At 36.0% G+C, this 19,487-nt stretch overlaps 3 protein-coding genes across 3 annotated transcripts in view; 2 read left to right on the top strand and 1 right to left on the bottom strand.

Annotated features, from left to right (window-relative positions):
* The window catches only part of LOC112044204 (kinesin-like protein KIF13A), a 194,319-nt gene that overhangs the window by 70,516 nt on the left and 104,316 nt on the right, over window positions 1-19,487 (top strand). The gene's annotated exons all lie outside the window — the stretch shown is intronic.
* On the top strand, window positions 13,363-15,688 carry LOC128198472 (uncharacterized). Its single transcript, XM_052884040.1, has 2 exons — window positions 13,363-13,869; window positions 14,922-15,688. The coding sequence occupies exons 1-2, from the start codon at window positions 13,695-13,697 to the stop codon at window positions 15,179-15,181; spliced, it is 435 nt and encodes a 144-aa protein (XP_052740000.1). The 5' UTR covers window positions 13,363-13,694; the 3' UTR covers window positions 15,182-15,688.
* On the bottom strand, window positions 14,072-16,244 carry LOC128198469 (uncharacterized). Its single transcript, XM_052884037.1, has 2 exons — window positions 15,870-16,244; window positions 14,072-14,825 (listed from the first exon to the last, which is right to left on the bottom strand). Exons 1-2 carry the CDS (start codon window positions 16,142-16,144, stop codon window positions 14,387-14,389), a joined length of 714 nt encoding a protein of 237 aa, XP_052739997.1. The 5' UTR covers window positions 16,145-16,244; the 3' UTR covers window positions 14,072-14,386.

Raw genomic sequence — 19,487 nt, 5'->3', positions numbered from 1 at the left:
TGAAAACACTCAGGTCTCTGTTGACGTCATCGAGTTTGTACACCGGCTTTTGATATTTATAAGAAAGTAGGTATAAGCCTTATTTACTATTGACTCAATCTATTTTTAAAAGGAAATATAACCGTACATTTCTTTTTATAGACGAAACAGTCAACCATTTAAGAGCGCGCAGCGCGTCGGTACGATATGGATAAAATTCGAAGCGCAAACGAAACGCCGAATTATGACTTTCACGTGAGTGAAAAGCACGGAGCGATTGACGCGCGACGCAAATTTTATGACGTGAGCGCCAAAACCATTTTTACCTAATTGCAAGTAAATTAAACAACATAACGAAAAACAAAATGGCCATGTTTCTAAATATACATATACCTAATTTTCTATACAAAACAAAAATTTAAGAAAATAAGTTTGCTTTTCCTGAGATTTACACATTGTGTATTTTGTATAATCATAACGAAGCTAACACTTTGAAATATCATTTACCCAAATATCAGGCTCCTAACTTTTCCAGAATCTGAGATCCAGAACCATTTGTAACCACCAAATTACATATTGCACACTCTTAAATCGTTACACGTCATGATCGTCATCATTATAGCGCCCACTACCAAACCTCCCTCCATGTGGGCGGATATTTCAATGATATTTTATTCTAGAGATAGGGCACTAGCGCATCAAAACTGAGACAAATTTGCATAATTATCTCGTATTCATTTAGTCGCTTCATAATCAGCGAAATTTATTTAAACACATAATACCTAAGTATTGTCTACAATGTCGAGTCGTGTGTTTAGGAAGCGTAAAAACTATATATAGATAAATATAAAATGCAAGTAAGTAAATGTGTGAGTTCAATACGAGACGGAGACGCTAAATAAGCGACTCTATCGCTATAGTATAAATTAATAATGATTGGAATACGGAGCTTAGATCCACCACGCTGCTACTTGTAATGTAGGCATTTGCTGTATAGTAGAAAAATCTTATATTTTGAGAGCATCTGACGTTGTATGTTCGACTTCGTTAAGTCAGCCATTGACGGTAAATTTTTCTCACGTTTCTGCAGCGCAGACGGCAGCGAAGAAGATGATCGTCAATGGCGTGCATTATAGGCAAACCAACGGTTTACCTTTCGACCCTGGAAATAATTTTCTGATGTACCTACTCGTAGCACGTATAAGGATTAGCTTAATTTCCAGAATTCTTTCAACAAACAGCTAAGAGCTAACGTGAAATGTTCATTAAACACGAGTTGACCCACTTTGTAGGCAAGGTCCCTGTTTCTCTCAAGGTTGTACAAATACAAACATGTGACGCCGTCACCAGTCGGCGCAATTAAATGCAAAATGCAATTTGTTTTATGCCTATTGTATTATTATACAGGTTGTTTTTCATGTATGCGTTTGTGTAGCCACTACTAGGCTATGGCCTGCGGTTACACCCGCGTAGGTTCTGTTTCCGTAGAAATATTGTGATAAAAGGTAGTTTTTGTGTTATTTCAGACAATAATCTAAGTGTATGCCCAATTACAACTTTATGCATTCAGCCTAACTGATTCATCAGATCTCCTGAAGTGTGGAGTAAATGCAAAATAGAATATAATAGAAATTATTTATTTGTTAGCACAACACATAACTAACTAATAATATCTTAGAACTAAATTTTAATACTAGAAAATGTGTTGTGCCAAAAAAAATTACCTTTTTTATTGACTCATGTATTCAGAACAATATTAGCTATTGTTCTGAATACATGAGGTATTCCGTCAGGCCCTAATGAGGGAAGAACAAAAGTCAGTAGGTACATAAATAATTAACTGGACATAAACAATTAATTCTTCCGCCCGTCAATAAGAACTATAGTTTTAAGATTCGCATCACACACTCATTACTAAACATCCAAAACCTATGCAAAATACTATACCATTTCGTTTTACTTACCAAACATCGCGTGGCGTGAACTGAGGGAGGGATGTATTGTGCAGAAAAGTACGTGTTTCTACCATAATAAAATATTCCGCTACATTTCGGTAATGTGGTAACATTTGAATTCATTCGCCCCCTATAATTTTTTGGCGTTTCCAATTCTTTTGCCTCACGAGTTACGTGCTTGCGAGGCCCGAATAAGATATTTTGGACTTCATGAATAAATTCCAATATTCTAATCAGGCAGTGAAGGCGCTGCGTGGAATATGATTGTTTTTTATATTTATCCGAAGAGTGTGGAAGTAACTTCTTCGTTATTAGATATTGGGAAAAACTCATGATAACTTTATCTACGTGTTTCGTATCCAATGTCAAAAATAATACAGAGTTTCAACGATATCTAGAAGAAGGGTACATAAAGGGAATAGAATACATAGTGTAATTATTCATAAGTAAGTACCTATATAGTTTTTATTAAAGGAATAGCTTCAAATAGATATCTGTAAAAAAATTCCATACGTCGCGTCGGTTCAGTACCTGATATTGATTCAACTCCTACTTAAGGTAGATATATTTGAGAAAATGTAGTGATATGTATAGACTGCTGGACAATGGACTTAGGCCTCTTGCACGGACATGGACTTCCAAAGACAACGGTCTCGAGCCGCCAGCATCCAGCGAATCCCTGCGACTGCTTGATGTCGTCAGTCCACCTTGTCTGGGGGTCGCCATTCCAGCAGCTTGGGACCCCAACGTCCATCGGCTCTTTGAACAATGTGCCCCGCCCAACGCCACTTTAGCTTCGCGACTCGTTGAGCTATGTCGGTGACTTTGACTCTTCTGCGGATCTCCTCATTTCTGATTCGATCACGCAGAGGTACTAGCATAGCTTGTTCCATCGCCCGCTGTGTAACTCTGAGCATTCTTATGAGGTCCATAGTTAGCGACATATGTGTATTGTATAGTTATCATTAATTTCTTTAAATTTTATATAATTTAATTCAATATTTAGCTAGTGTAGGTAATCACCAGGCGAAGTCGGACAATGGGGATGATGACTAGGTTTGAATATATTGATTTTTATGATACATTCGGGTAAATAGGGTCAATGTTAAATAATTTATACATAAAAAGCAAAGATTGTCTGGATATTTGCAAAATAAATGAGATTATAAAATTTCAAAAACTATTAAAAATATTTTATCGTAATTAGATGAAAATTTATACAGTTTTAGCTTCCTTACATTAAATGTGACATTTTTTAATATATGAACTATAAGCATAAACGCACAAATAACAAAGATATTAGTAATTTTGTTTGAACGCGCATACAAATCTAACGATCATTACATTGCCTATGACGTCATTATTTCGAGCCATTTTGTATGGGGCGTTTTTCAGGGATCCGTGGCAGCGCCGCAAATCTGACTCTTTAAATCCCTGTAGCTCCGAAAGTAATGATCGCAGATACCCTGTTCCTTTTACAAAATTGCTTTACTATTAGTATACTCTTAATTTATATACAATTTAAAAAACTGTCATCATCCCTATTGTTACCTTTACCATTTATTTTATGCGCTCGACAATAAAAAAAGTACCTGTAGATAAAATTAAGTTAGGTCTCTATAAATGCAATGGAGATACTTAGTATCTTAACAATCGAATAATACGTACGTCGTTGGCCTCAATCAAGGTTTGATGACCTCTGTAATAATAGATTATTGTTTAATTTAACCCTATAGGTATGGAGCCAATGCGACATTGAATGTCCACTATTAACAAAATAGTTAAATGTGTCATAGTTTAAGTCTTAACTTATGTAAACACAGGAGGACTTAAGTGTAATTAATGATTTTGTTTTATTTGCATTCGAAATGTTCTATGCGTTACTTAAATTCTTTAGAGAACAAAATCGATAAAATAATTAATAGTAATGTAAAAAGTTTCTGAGCGAAAAAAATAAAACTGATATTTTGATATCATCATACAAAAAATAGTTGATTCATACACAGATAATATTAATAATACACTTTAATTTCCTATAGGTACTTACTTACTTTTGAAAAATAATTAAGACGATAAACTTTCTGTGATCGTTAAATACTTTATTAAGAATCCATTATACCTTGCTTAATTAATAACGAAAATTGTAAGATAAGACCCGTAATTACTACGAAGTTTAATAAAAGTTTGCAGTCGAAAAATTATTTTCCAGGCTCGTTTATGATTAATTAACGAAAAAATGCTTCAAGTATTGTCTTACGTTTCGCAGACGGGCGCGTTTAATGTAAAAGAGAAATAAATTCTTTTACAACTTGACAATGCCAGAATTCGTTGAGAAATGCTCGTACCTTTGAGTATTTAATTTGACGAGACAATTGCTATTCCCTTGTTTATTCAACGGAATCTATTATTCCTACAAGAATTCTTCGAACTTTTTTTATAACCTACCTCAATATAGGAGGTTCTATAGGACTCCTTTATGCTTGTGCGTTGGGTAATGATTTGAATTGGATGGGGGTTTTTAAATGTGTGTTTTGTACAAAAGGTTTTAGTAAGACATCCTGTAAGAATGGATTTTGCGAGAGGGATTAAGGCGGTCAAAAGACTGACGAAGTCGCTAACCTCCGCTAGTATTGTATGAATAAACATTTTTCTTCTTTCTTTTATTTCCTGATATTGAATCAATCGCGGCGAATTCTATAAACTACCACGATATAAGAAACACGACCGAAACATAATTTTGAGAAGAAATTTATATTAATTTTCCAAGTCGCTTGCTTCCAAGTTCACCGTAGTGGAATTTCATTAGTGCTCATTCCTGCAGCCGCGCCAGGTATTACGCTAACGTGCCCGTTCATTTTCGAAATCGCGGTAATGTGTAGGTGTACCTAATTAGTTTATGAGCTGTCTATTTTTTACACTAGTCATTGGCAGATTGTTCTTTTCAGTGGTAGATGGATATTCGCTATGTTATTTATAACTCAGTGTTTTTGGTTGACAAATTTAATCGTTTCTAATACGTTAATGTTTTAATTTGAAAGCAACATATCTTCAACAGAACAGTGGAATGAATATGATTTTTCGTTTCAAATTCGAACTCGTTTCGCCCGCGTGGTTCTTGTTCCCGTGGGAATACGATGATAAAATATAGTTTATATCACCCTGGGATACTGTAGGTATCCAACAGTGAAAGAATCAGTTCAGTAGTTTCAGAGCCAATGCAAAAAACAAACAATCAAATCATTAAGAATATCTATCATTAAGAATACTTTGACCAGTACTTTTTGAGGCAGCCTACTCGCTATTATATTATACTATTCTTATATTATTTTTTAACTAATTTTAAATTAATTAAAATTTTATATTAAGTCCACTTTTCATCCATTAAACAGATGGGTGAAAGTCGTTTCTAATACGGACCTTAGACTATATGCCCGTGATGTATTCAGGCCTAGAAAAAGAACACACAGGCTCGTTATGCACGGCTATTATAATAAAGTAGCCGTATTTTATAGTATAATTGTATTTTTGGCCAAAAACCTACGTAAACTGAACATTAATGGATACTGAGCTAAAAGGAATTGCATGTATGAGCTTTTAAACCGTATCCCTCCGTCTAGTCGGGCGCGTCCCAACCTGAGCCCCGGTTGAGACGGCCCGAGTCGCCCTGGCGCCCGTGACGTCACCGCCCGCGGCATCCCCTAGCACGGGGCCCACGACCCCTGCCTCTTGTTTACATCGACTGCGCCCTTAAATTTGCGCATTCACGCTCCCCGAACACCAGTTATACTTTCGTTATGAATAGTAAAGGTGAATTTTTATAGCCAATGTTCTATTGTACGCGGAATTAATTGTAAACAAATAGCAGGTACTTTATTTAATTAAAAAAATTGTGAGTGTTTTCCATAACAATGGTATAGGAAAACTACTAGAAACTCTCGTTTATTGTAGGTTTGTATCCTACTAGAATTTCGAACCTATACGGGGTGTTATAGTCATTAGCTTATTTATGCAACGTGGCATTAAACAAACTGTATGTTAAATATACTCGTATCTCGTATGAATTCGAAATTAATTGGGCACAATTTGATTATTAAACGTAAGCTTTAACTGTTTTTGTATTCCATTGTAATGAAATATCCTTGACTAATCTATACTTATAATAAATTTAAAATGAATTTATTAAAGTTGGTATTATATGCCGCGGTCGGTGATGTTATGGCGTAGGCGACAGACGTACATAATGTCCATTTCAGGATAGACGAAGCTGAGGAAAGCTGGCTATGAGTCTTGCTGGCTTTTGCGATGGCTCGCCCACATTTCAAATGTAATTTAATACTCCTAAGCCCTCATTCGCACGAGAGTTATTTTAACGGACGTTAAATAAGCGTTCAAATATAGTATGAAGTTAATGGAGGTCTATTTCCAATGGCCAAAATTGAAAATGCAGCACTGCTCGAAAAAAGCATCGTGTTTTAAAAACGTTGTCTCGAGAACATACACTTGGGAATGCATTTGTTGTAATTGAACGCTTTTTAACGTCCGTTAAAAAAACTCTCGTGCGAATGAGGGTTTAATGTGTTGTCATTACCGCTATTACCTTTTACGTTCGAGCTTACATCACTGCATAATTTAAAGAGCGATCGATGTCATTATTTATTAAGAGCATAATTGGACTTACCTGCTATACCTACGCACTGTATTTTCTTTCTTGCAAGTGAAAAGTTTTCTTATGCAACCACTATGGTCAAATAGTTGAGATTTTGACTTAGGTAAAATTTTGATGGCCTCCGTTGTGCAGTGGTATGCGCAGTGGATTTACAAGACGGGGGTCCTGGGTTCGATCCCCGGCTGGGCAGATTGAGATTTTCTTAATTTGTCCAGGTCTGGCTGGTGGGAGGCTTCGGCCGTGGCTAGTTACCACCCCACCGGCAACGACGTACCGCCAAGCGCTTTAGCGTTCCGGTACGATGCCGTGTAGAAACCGAAAGGGGTGTTTTTTTTTCATCCTCCTCCTAACAAGTTAGCACGCTTCCATCTTAGACTGCATCATCACTTACCATCAGGTGAGATTGTAGTCAAGGGCTAACTTGTAAAGAATAAAAAAAAAAAACCACTGGCGTAAGGTCTTGAGCCAAGATGTTGGTACGTCTACGACCAGGCCTTTTGCAGCAGGTCATATTTGAAGTATTGCATTATATGACCCAGTTCGCGTTATATGCAGAACCTGTTCATATACAGATACACCTACGTTACAATATTGTCAGTCTTATAATAATGTTATGTAAGGAAATCACTGCTGAGTGAGAGTCTCCTCTCAGTATGAGAGGGGTTAGGCCAATATTCCACCACGCTGGCCCAATGCGGATTGGATTCACACAGGCAGAGAATTCTTCACCGTTTGAGACACGTGATATTTAATTTCATTAAATGCACACAACTGAAAAATTGGAGGTGCATGGCCCGAACCGGAATCGAACCCACACCCTCCGGAATCGGAGGCAAAGGATATCCACAGGACTATCATAATGTTATGTAAATACAGGATCAATAATACTGTTATCTAATCACGAAGTGCGCTAAAAGGTCCATGACATTCAGCGATCTGTTTAGTATTCCCGCAGCGTGTGCCCAGCGCTGATACGGCGTCTACGAGGGACCACTGACGTACGAAAGCGAAAGTTAACTCTGACGACGTCCGATAACGCCCTATTCACTTTTTATATGCAGATTAAGGGTTAGTGACGCTATGTCGTTGCTATCGAGAGATTAGACATGTTGATAGTATAAGCGGAGTTTGCATAAAAAAATATCTAACTGTACTTACTTGATTTTCGTTTTTTCATGTTATTAGTTTATGGAAGACGTAAATTTCCCGCTTGGTCGAAAGCGAAAACCCATTGCCATATAATACTTTTAAACATCACCACGCAGTGTATGTACCTACCTACGCTACTCATAGGAATCTGTTATGCAATTCAGCGTCCAGTATCCATCAATCTGTGGCATACAATGATAATTTTATAGATCGGTTACGTCCCTACAAAATCACCGCAAAAGTGACCAGAATAATGGGCTTTAAAACTGAGCGCACACATGCACAATTTTGTCTTTAATTCCTTTATTTATTTATGCATATGTAGTTTTTACACTTCCTGAACACAGAACTCGACATTGTAGACGATATTTGGGTATTATTTGTTTATACAACTGTCGTTGTTGACCACAACTAACATTGAGATGTTGAAATTTCCTCTTTTGAGCGCCTCATTTTTAATGACCTAGTAACACATCTAACTGTATTTAACATCATTAGTGGCATAGGAGTTTTTTCATCATTAAATGATTATTACTTAATAATAACTATACGAACCGAAATACTTTCAGAACAAAACATGCTGCTTGGCGGCAGATATAAGTATGTCGAGAGTTTCTCTAACAACCTCTGTTACAAAGACCCGTACTATCATGAAGAATGAAGTAATTGGGCAAAACAAAAAATTTCATCCATAGGCCTAACCCTAACTCATAACTACACCATCACCAGTACTTGATCACGTAGATACCCTAGGTCACCCTAACAACGGGTACATAATAATGTATAAAAGCACCCATTCGTAGCAATAATACTTCAGGTACATTCGTAGACTAGGTAATCTGCCGGGGGAGCGATATTGAGTCAAGATAGCCCACGGTATTATGAACTTGCAGGTAGGGTAACCCTTTCAATGACGAGTAATAAAAGCAGGATTTACTTTTTCAAGTGAAACCTCTTTCACCGCGGAATAGTTAATTACGAGCACAAAAGATGTAAGAAAGAAAGAAAGAAAAAATCTTTATTACAGCATTATGCCACACAACACAATATGCTCATAATATCATATAATGCTAACAAATAATATTGTCATATTAAATAATATGACAGGACAATATTCTGCGATGTAAGAAAAGCTAGTGAAGTTAATTTAGTGGAAAGTTTTGATATGGATCATGAGTTAAAACTATAGATTTTATTAATTTAGGTTATACATAGTTATATTTATTTAATATAAACCACGTCTGAAATTTATGTGTTTATGTATTGACCGAATATGTCCAAATAATTTAAAACCCACACGGGATCCTTAGTCATTAATTATTAAGTTGCCAAACCGCCTGCAGTTTGGTTACTCAATAGTAAGACATTGAGTTAAACTACCAACGGTGCTATATTTTTCTTACACAATCAGATTCACTTCTTAGATTCCTGCTTTCCAAACCGGCAGTTGAGTCGTTTCAAAAGTGCTAGTAGACTAAGTCTCTTTGAAATATATGAATTGTGAATTTATATGACCCAATGGTAATAAGTTATTTAATAAATACACCAACATATTGAAAGAATTCAATCATATTCAATTCATATCCTGGCAGTTATGTAAAGTATGATGAACTACATCGAGCCTCGTGAAAGGAAAGAATGTTAATAAAATGTGCTTCTAAGCAAAATATCTGTCACGTGGCAACCCTGCTCTCAAACTCTCACGTCAGTGTAATATTCCAAGACTTCGATTATTGGTTTTTACGAGCGCTTTGACGTCTACCTACGACAATTGTACAAGTTATTCCTTTCGCTCTATTGACGTAGTTCAAGCGTGAATATTATCTGCCAAGTTTAGTTTCGTATATTACCTACTGTGTAAGGGATAGCTTTGGATAGTGCTCCGTGTAACTTAGATTTAGTCTGTCTTAGATGATAGATCATTTAACGTATTAGTCCAGTCAGATAAGGTTTCAAGAATTTCGACACAACTTTTTGGCTACTTATGACATTTAAAGAAACTAAAAGAATAATGTGGTTAAAGGTTGTTTGCAACCCTTTTGGTGAAAAAAAATATTAAGTGTTTTTTCACAGATATCCGATAATATTTTACATGAGATGATGATGATGACTTTTTATCCTCCTAGAATCGTAATTATCTAATAAGAAAATACTTAAAAACAATTTTAATTCCCAAAATATAATATTTTTTCAATTTAATGGCGAATAAAAAGATAAAAAATATCGGAATCACTTCAACAATGATGTTAAAAAAAACGATTTTTGTTGGGTAACATTGAAAGTGTTTATGTAGATTAGTAATTTTACTTTGGATTTTTCACTTAAGTTGTTATTTTATAGGGAGCACTTAAATAAAAAATAACAAAAGAAAAATAAGAATAACGGCTTTTTCAAAACGTTATTACCAAACTTCTGAAAGTCGTTTACGGAAATGCAAATTAGATTTACGATATAAAACCTCAGGATGAGGCGTCCACGGTCTACGGGACGAGCTGTGTGATTTTTTTCCTTTTACGAAGGCGTTGTAATAAATTTAATTTCATAGCATTACCGCACAAAACCTTTATCACTCTGTACTTAGTAGGGTAGGGTAGGCAAGCCTTCAGTAATACTTGCAGTTCCCCTCTTTACCAGTACCGTACAGTATAATAGAGGGGTATACAAATATAATAGAGCTACTAGTATACCTAACTATACAATATATATAACCAATGCTTTGAACTAAAAATGTCAATGAACCGTTCAAGCTTTTCTCATTTGTTAGTAGGTAAGAAAACAGCAGAATTGGTGAAACTTTTAAACAGGGATAGATAGAATATATGATATTTAGCCGTAAAAGTGTAACAAATATACTAATCTACTGGCGAACGCCCGCGATGTCGTCCACGTAAAATACAGTTTTTCACAAATCCCGCAGGAACCATGGCTTTTTTCGGGATAAAAAGTAGCCTATATATTGCTCCTTCTCCTCTTGTATCTTCCAGTGAAACTCCCGTTAAAATCGGTTCAGCCGTTCCAAAGTAATCTTTAGAACAACCGGACAAACAGAAAGACAGTTAGATGGAATATTTTTTTGAAAAAAGCTCGTTTGTTTTTTTTATACCATGTAAATAAATATTACCACTTTACAAAACACAGTTATTTTGAAATCACTGAAAAACATTTCGAATTTATTTTTATGTATTGAAACCTGGTAGGTATCAGTTGCGGCGATGAAGTGCGAAGCCGAAGCCTGTGAAATATGAACTACGGAAACACGGCATATCTACACGCTACAAGATAACAATGGGGTATAAGCATTAGAGTGGGAGCGAAATAAATCAAGCGCCCCACATCCGAGCTGACAACGCAGCTTTGCCGTAATGCGCCGTCAGAGCTGCTGCTCAGAACGTATCGTGTAGATATGATACCTACTGACTAATATTATTAAATGCTTATGTGAGTTTGTTTATTACGCTTTTACGCCTAAACTTCTAATCCGATTTGAAAAAATCTTTCACCGGTTGAAAGCTACATTATCAGCGAATAACATAGGCTATAATTTATCCCCATATTTTCAGTGAAACGGGAACTACGCGAGTGAAATCGCGAGGTGCTAGTCTATACTAATACTAGCGGAGGCCCGCGAATTCGTCCGCCTAGACTTCCTTAATCCGTTCTTAGCGTATGTCCACTAACTATAAACTACCTCCCTACCAAATTTCATCCTCTATATGTCAAGTAGTTTCCAAGTAGATTTCGTGATGAATTGACCTTTCACATTTATATATTAAGATAAAAGAAGTTTGCGGTGTTGTAGGGGGTAATCTCTGGATCTATTAAACCGATTTTGAAAATTCTTTTACCACTAGAGAGCCACGTTATTTGTGTGTGTCATAGGCTATATTTTATCCATGTATTCTCACGGAAACGGGAACTACGCGGTTGAAACCGCGGAGCGTTGGGTAGTATTTAATAAAGTTGTTATGATTCAGCAAGAGCGACCATAATGAACTATTACAGTGAAGTAAAATTAAATTCCATATTTGAAATTCTTTCCCGAGCGCCGGCGATTATACAATGGATTTGAAATTCACATTGCTATTAATCCTTTTCACGGCACCTCACTTGAGACCTAAATTAGTCTAGACGATTTCTATCAAAATTTTTATTCGAGAACTAAGACTACACTTTATTCGTACCTATGCACATAAAAGAGTAGAACACATTTTAAAAGTTACAATTTTACTTACTTTTACGAGTATTAAAAGGTTGTAAAGTGACGAAATGCAACCGATTTTATAAAACGGAGGTCCTGTGTTCGATCCCCGGCTGGGCAGATTGAGATTTTCTTAATTTGTCCAGGTCTGGCTGGTGGGAGGCTTCGGCCGTGGCTAGTTACCACCGTACCGGTCAAGACGTACCGCCAAGCGATTTAGCGTTCCGGTACGATGCCGTGTGGATTTTCATCCTCATCCTAACAAGTTAGCCCGCTTCCATCTTAGAGTGCATCATCACTTACCATCAGGTGAGATTGTAGTCAAGGGCTAACTTGTAAAGAATAAAAAAAAAATTGAATCCATGACCAGTATACTCGTAGTTTGGTAATCAATACACATAATAATGTAAATAAAATTTAATAATTTGCTTATATTGGCGATATAAGATAGATAGATGGGCGATATAAGATGCCCGCTAGTCTTATAAAGAGTACCTTGTAAACTTTGGATCTACTAAACCGATTTTGAAAATTCTTTTACTCTAGAAAGCCACGTTATTTGTGAGTGTCTAAAGCTATATTTTATCCCCGTATTTCCACGAAAACGGGAACTACGCGAGGGAAACCGTGGTGCGTCGGCTAGTTTTTCATAAATGTTACTTCGCAGAAATGATTAACTTAGCTGTTTTTCGCAACATATGAGTGACATAGCACAGTGCTAATGGTAAAGTAGTGGCGATTCGCCCTGATTCCGGCAGTATCATAATATATCCTAATGGTTGTGTAGTTTACGGGGTAAAGCTGCAATTTTCCGCTTTACTGGCGCTCGTTATATTCTCATTCACGTCGAAATTACGCTACGACTGGTGTACCTACCTACTCGTATAACTGTGGAGTACCTACGTACTGGAAAGTATCTAGTAAGTGTATTAGGACTTGCGTTTTTCAGATTAGAGTATTTTCTCGTTTGTTACGTATTAGTTTTTGATATTTGTGATGAGCTGGCATTTGGTACCATCTTATGGATTCGCGACATTTGATAAGTAAGAGGTCAAGTGTAAAAATTAATCACGTCTTTAATGGTAAAAAGAAAAATTAAAAATATTAAATTAAACTCTAGTTAGGAGAATTCTGAGATGACATCATCAAAGTAGGGATTAAAAATGGCGAGACAGGCCAGCAAGACTATATGAGGATAAGTCATTGCGCATTTCATTCTGGGCGATACTTTGTATAGGGTCAACAAGTAAGGTCAAAGCTCTGTCCATTTAGAGTTTGAAAATTTGTTATTAAGATAGTGTAGTGATAGATCTTTGATTTTGTTTAAATTCTTGTGACAAAGTACATGTGTGTGTAAATAAATTATTTGTATGTCTTTATTTTTTACTTAATTTCCCAACTGGTTCCTAAAACTATGTACTTCCCTACATGTAAGGCCGGGTTCCCACTACGCCGGACCGGCAGATCTGCCGCGCCGGTAAATCTGCCAGAAGAGCTAGTGGCTGTACAATTTATATGAAGCTATTCATATTATAGGTCCGGCATTTTTGCCGGACCCGGGATAATATGTTTGATATGAACGTTTTGTCACTACGAATTGCCGGTAGAACGACCGGGCCTGGAGTAATGTGAACGAGTTTGTGCCGGTATCTGTCCCCCGCTCGCCCCGCTCGTGCTCCCCTCGCCCCAACCCGTGGTCCACTCACGTCATTCGGCTCGCATGTTCTGGTAAAAGTAGACGTTTAGCATGGATATTCAAGCAGAAACTTTAATTACGCTTGTCCAAGAGAGACCTGTTCTGTGGGATAAGACCGAAGACGTTTATAAAGACAAAAACTTAAAGTTAGCAGCATGGCGTGAAGTATGTTTAATACTGAAACCAAACTTCGATGAACTGGATGAAAAAGAAAGAAAACAGTACGGTGAGTTTTTAATGTTTTATTGATAAAATGTAAATGCATTGATAAATTTTATTTTATAGCTGCTGCCTGCCACGGAACGGAACCAATATCTGAAACAAAATAATTAGTAAATAATGTCCGTATAGCGTTGGCATTAGGGCCACCTCGACTCGACACATTTCGATTCATGGGTGTAGTTTCTTGTTTTTGTCTATGTTCTATATTTTGGTAACTTTCAAAATTTATACCATCTTTTTCTCTTACAAAATTATGTAAGACTGCACAAGCTTTAATTACTTGAATTGCTGTGTCTACGTTGAGATCTATAGCTCGATGGATTATTCGCCACTTATTTGCCAGAATACCAAAAGCGCACTCAACATACCTTCTTGCTCGACTTAGTCTATAGTTAAAAATCTTTTTATCAGTATTCAAATGTGTACCTCCATATGGACGTAGGAGATTAGGTGTTAAAGCAAAGCCTTCATCGCCAACAAGTATAAACGGTAATTCTTCGTGCAAGTTTTCATGAAGCGGTCTAGGCTTTGGTACATTTAAACCATCCATCCTTGATCTTTTGCCAAAATGTACTATCCTTTAATAAACTAGAATCGCATTCCTTGCCAAATGAGCCCACACTAATAAAAATAAATCGGTACTCTGAATCGACAACTGCCATTAATACAAAAGAATAATACTCCTTGTAATTAAAGAACATAGAACCACTCTTGGCTGGTTTCAAAATTCTGATATGTTTGCCATCTACTGCTCCAAGACAGTGAGGAAAGTTGGCTTTTCTTTCGAATCCTGAAGCGATGTCCTCCCATTCTCTCTCAGTATCAGGCAGCTTAAGGAAATCTGTCTTTAGGTTTTCCCAAATGACGTGGGTCATTTCTTTTATTAGTTTACTTATTGTCGAAACGCCTACTCTGTATGAGTAATGTATTTCTTTGAATGAACACCCTGAAGCTAAATATCTGAAAAAAAAAGTATTTTTTGTTAATACATTATTACTTTATACGTCACCAAGAAACAAATTGTATTGTTTTATGATATTTTTTTATTGATTTCAGGAAAACAGGTTTCAACTAAATGGAATAATATACGAGATTCGTGGCTTAAGACAGTAAAGAAACAAAAAGATGAGTCTAAATCTGGATCTTCGACCAAAAATACACGAAATTATTTATATCACGAGCAATTAATGTTTTTGAAAAAAGTCTCCGAACCTCGACCACCACATGAGTCAGTTTCAAAAAAAGCAAGAACCGAGACTGAAGTAGGCATGGAATCAGATTTTCGTTCACCTTTAATTAAAGATAAAAAAAATTGATAATAAAGAGGTAAATGACAGGATGGTAAAGTTTTTGGACTCCAGAATAAACCCAGAAAAGGAAAACCATCATCTATCTTTCTTCAAAGGCATTGTACCAATCTTGAACACTTTAACTATCGAAGAGACTTTAGAATTTCAAGCTAGCGTCATGACAATGTTGCAAAAAATTAAAAGTAGGAATTATGAGAGACCAAATTACGGACATTGGCGTGATTCATATAATCAGATAACCGGACCAGATCAGTATTCTGGATACTACACACATAATAGCGTCAATCAACAGCCAATACCTACGCAAGATCAACACTACCCTGGATACTCTACGCAATATAATAGTAGCAATCAACAGGCAACAACATCTATACCATCAACTTCATCTCAGACATCGAATCCGATTCCAGCTTCGCCATCAGCATCTAGTAATCGTTCCATACATTCCCAAGACTCAGATTACTTAGATTTTGAAGGGATTTAAGTTTGAGTACAAATAAATACTTAAATAATTGTTTGCATTTTTAATTCATAATGATTATCAAATACATACACCCTCCCACACACACACATTATATATATTCACATTCATGAAACAAACATACATAGCAAACATTCATTCATTCATACAGTCTTAAGTAGGTACCTACGTCAAAACTATTATTACGCAATCTAGTGCATAAAATAATCTTACCTTAGACATATGGCTAATCTTTGTTCTGGGCAAATACATTCTCTGAAACTTGTATCTCGTACTCTTATGTCTAGTCGTCCCAGTAAATCGTCAAAAGTGGTTGCTGTCATTCGAAAATAATTGAAGAACTTTGATTCGTCTCTTCTAAGTTCACCCATTAATGTTTCAAATGTTCCAAGTGAAAATCTTTCCCGTAAAATAGGGTGTACCCAATGTTTTCTTTTATTTTGCCTTCTATTAAGATACCACCACAACACAACAATTTCGTCGTCCATTGTGCGCGCAGGTCCAAATTCAACTGAGGACTGTCTGAATTTCTTCCGGGATCCGATGTAATGTGAGCACTCTGTCCGGTGTCCGGTTTTCGGCAGATCTGCCGGTCCGGCGTAGTGGGAACCCGGCCTAAAGTGAGGCGATTTTTTTCTCGTCTATCCTTAAGAGTGAGGCCAAACGAGCGTAATTTTGTGAGTTGTCAGTCGCATAATTTCTGCTGTATTCGGTTTTATACAAAAGTCCAAGTCCTGACACACGGCGTCGCAAAATGAGTTGTGTTCCGACTTACATGCGAATTTCTGCGACCGAAATTACGCGACTGACAACTCACAAAATTACGCTCGTTTGGTCTCACCCTTAAGGATAGACGAGAAAAAAAACGCCTCTCTTTACACGTGCATAAGTGTTTAATTTTATATTTTCACCCATATACTATGTAATAGTGACAGTGTGTATAGTTATCGGTATTTCTGCAATAAATAGGTTTAAAGTGTTCATTTTATCTACGGACTTATTCTACCTACCTCACACTGCGCGTAATATATTAAAATATAGATTATTATAATTAATTATAAATTAGCGTGTAATAGCGAACAGAAGTAAAAACGGGTCTATCGTTCCGTGGCCCAGGCAATTAACTTGTTTGTTTTTCGCCACCAGCGTTACTCTAATGGATATATAGTGGCAACGCGCCCCATTTTAAACCGCTATCGTTTATTCTAATAAAGTCGTAGTTTACACTAAAAGCTATTTAACTGGCCAGTAAGTAATAAAAATTAAAGATATGATTTTTTATCATTAATTATTTTATTAATAAAAATAAAAAAATACTTGTCGTCCTCTTATATTCGGTTTGCTTATTTTCAATAACTAATTAATGATTTTTTTATGAATAATTTGATAATTACTTATTTTAGTTGTTTCACTCAATGGTCTTATAGCGAAAAGCTTCGACCAACACCTTATGAAGCTTTCGCTTAACTGCTGGATCAAGGGTGAATACTGAAGGCACAACCACCGTTTACTTGGGCATTGAAATGTCCCGCAGCGAGTTGAACTTTTTTTATGGAGCGTTTTGTACTATATTTTGTATTTTATAAACATCAAATTAATAAATGAGAGATAAAAACTTATTAAAAAAAATATACCTTAAAACAAGAAATAGATAAGTAAAAAATTAAGGATCTATGAGTCTTTTATCATACTATTTATTTATTACTACTATTATTGCATAGGTGTATTCTAAATTCAGAATACATTATTAAAAACAATGACGACATTTTACCAGCGTCTATTACGAGTATATTCAGTTTTTGGATAATTGCATGAATTCCCATGTCCTCGGGGACGTAGAACTTAATTTATATTAAAATTTCGTTTTATACTGAGCTTTTGTGTTGTACGACTTTTGAAATAGGTAGTGTAAAAACATCTCGTAATGTTTTCCCTTTTATAACATCATAAAATTTAAGAGCGATGCTTTTGTTCTTTGAAGCTTTCTTCTGCTCAAACTTGATTTATACGTCTACATCAAGAGTTAACCTGATATTCTTAACAATAAAGTATTTATTGCCGGATATAATTTATATATACAAATAAATTAAATCGAAATGTCTGTTTTTGATTACTTAACTGTTTCTTACTTAGTTAGCAATCATCGAGGCATCGTAGTAAGGGATAATGTACAACTATCTACTGTAAAACAATTTACATTATACTGATAATCTATAAAATCGAAAGGAAATTCTAATCATAATTTTGTAACATATTATTTCAATCCGTAAGAACAAAAATGTAGAAAACATTAAAAAAGATAATAACAACGGCTTTAGTCCTCCTCAAATTGTGACATAGCTTAGGGAAATATTGATTCACTAGCGGGCGCCCGCGACTTGACTCGACTCCGCGTGGAATTGAGTTTTTCACAAATACCTCGGGAAACATGGATTTTTCCTAGATAAATAGTAGCCTATGTGTTTATCCACTCTATATTATATTTCTATACCAAATTTCATCTAATTCGGTTCTGTCCGAGGCGTGAAAGAGTAACAAATATTCAGATTATCAAAATCGTCAGTTTTCGCAAATTTCGAGAAACCATGGAGAAAAGTAGCCTATGTATTATTCTAGAGTAAAATCTATTTCCATTCCAAATTTCAGCCAAATCGCTTCAGTAGTAGCGGCATTACAGAGTAACAAACATCCAAACAAACATCCATACAAACTTTCGCATTTATAATATTACTAGGACTAGGATTTATAGAGATAGTATTATTATTTAATTTAATAGTCACACCATGTGCCCATTCTTTAATATAACCTTTTTATAATTTTCTCTATGCCTTTACACTATCTGAAGGCTAACTAAGCGAAGTCTTCCGGCGTGCTGGCAGTATAACACTGAGACACGATAGTCACAACTGGGCGTGTTTATGTGGAGCCAGTTTTATGGCTTTTGCGGGCTGCGAGACACGAGCTGTCAGCTTAGTATGACGGTAATTCAGGAAGACTTCAATACTTGCTTCAAAGAAAACACGTAGAGAAAGCAAGTTGACACGTCGCTTGGAACGATACAGTCGTAACTTGGCACTGCACTGCAGATCGGGTGTGTAATTTGAAAACTTAGCGAGGGACATGAATTTTGTAGAACCACTGTACATAATATAATAGTACTTACTCAGTTTGGACTGAACTTTTAAGTTGAATATCCTACGGTTCGCTCATCTTCTTCCAAGCGTGGTTCCACTGCTGTTGGCTATTACATGCTAATGCAGTGCTTGAAAAAAAAAAACAAATATATGTATTCCCATAGATGTTCATTATTATGGTTACAAAATTTTCTAAAATCGTTTTAAGAATTACAAAATTGACCTTTCCAAATTACTTATCAATCTAGAATCTTCTAGAAAGACCAAACATACAGTCCATCGGCAAACGCAAGACTAAAGGTTATCGTCCCAAATTGAATTTCATCAGTGACTACATTGTTATTACTTTCCGTAATTGAATCGATATTCATCGAATATTGATGAAAAAACATACATACAGCCGAACGTAGAACCTCCTCCTTTTTGGAAGTCGGTTAATTAATTCAAAATTAAGTACTATTAGAAAATTAATAATTTATAAAACTTCGAATAGTGAAGATAGGCACTTAAGATTGCTTTTTAAATCTTTGCCTCGTCTTAGAAATGGTATCAGGGGGGTCACATAAAAATAAATTGCTTTGTTGGCTGTTTCTCGCAGGACCTGAGCGACACAGCATTAGCGCCGCTAATGGAGATCTAGTGGCAATTCGCACCGACTCCACTGCCATCGTATATCCTAATGATTTCGTAGTTTATA

Source organism: Bicyclus anynana, chromosome 1, assembly GCF_947172395.1.
Source record: "Bicyclus anynana chromosome 1, ilBicAnyn1.1, whole genome shotgun sequence".
In the NCBI taxonomy this organism is placed as follows: domain Eukaryota; kingdom Metazoa; phylum Arthropoda; class Insecta; order Lepidoptera; family Nymphalidae; genus Bicyclus; species Bicyclus anynana.
Note: the sequence above shows the minus strand (reverse complement) of the source record. Positions and strands in the feature narration are given on the sequence as shown.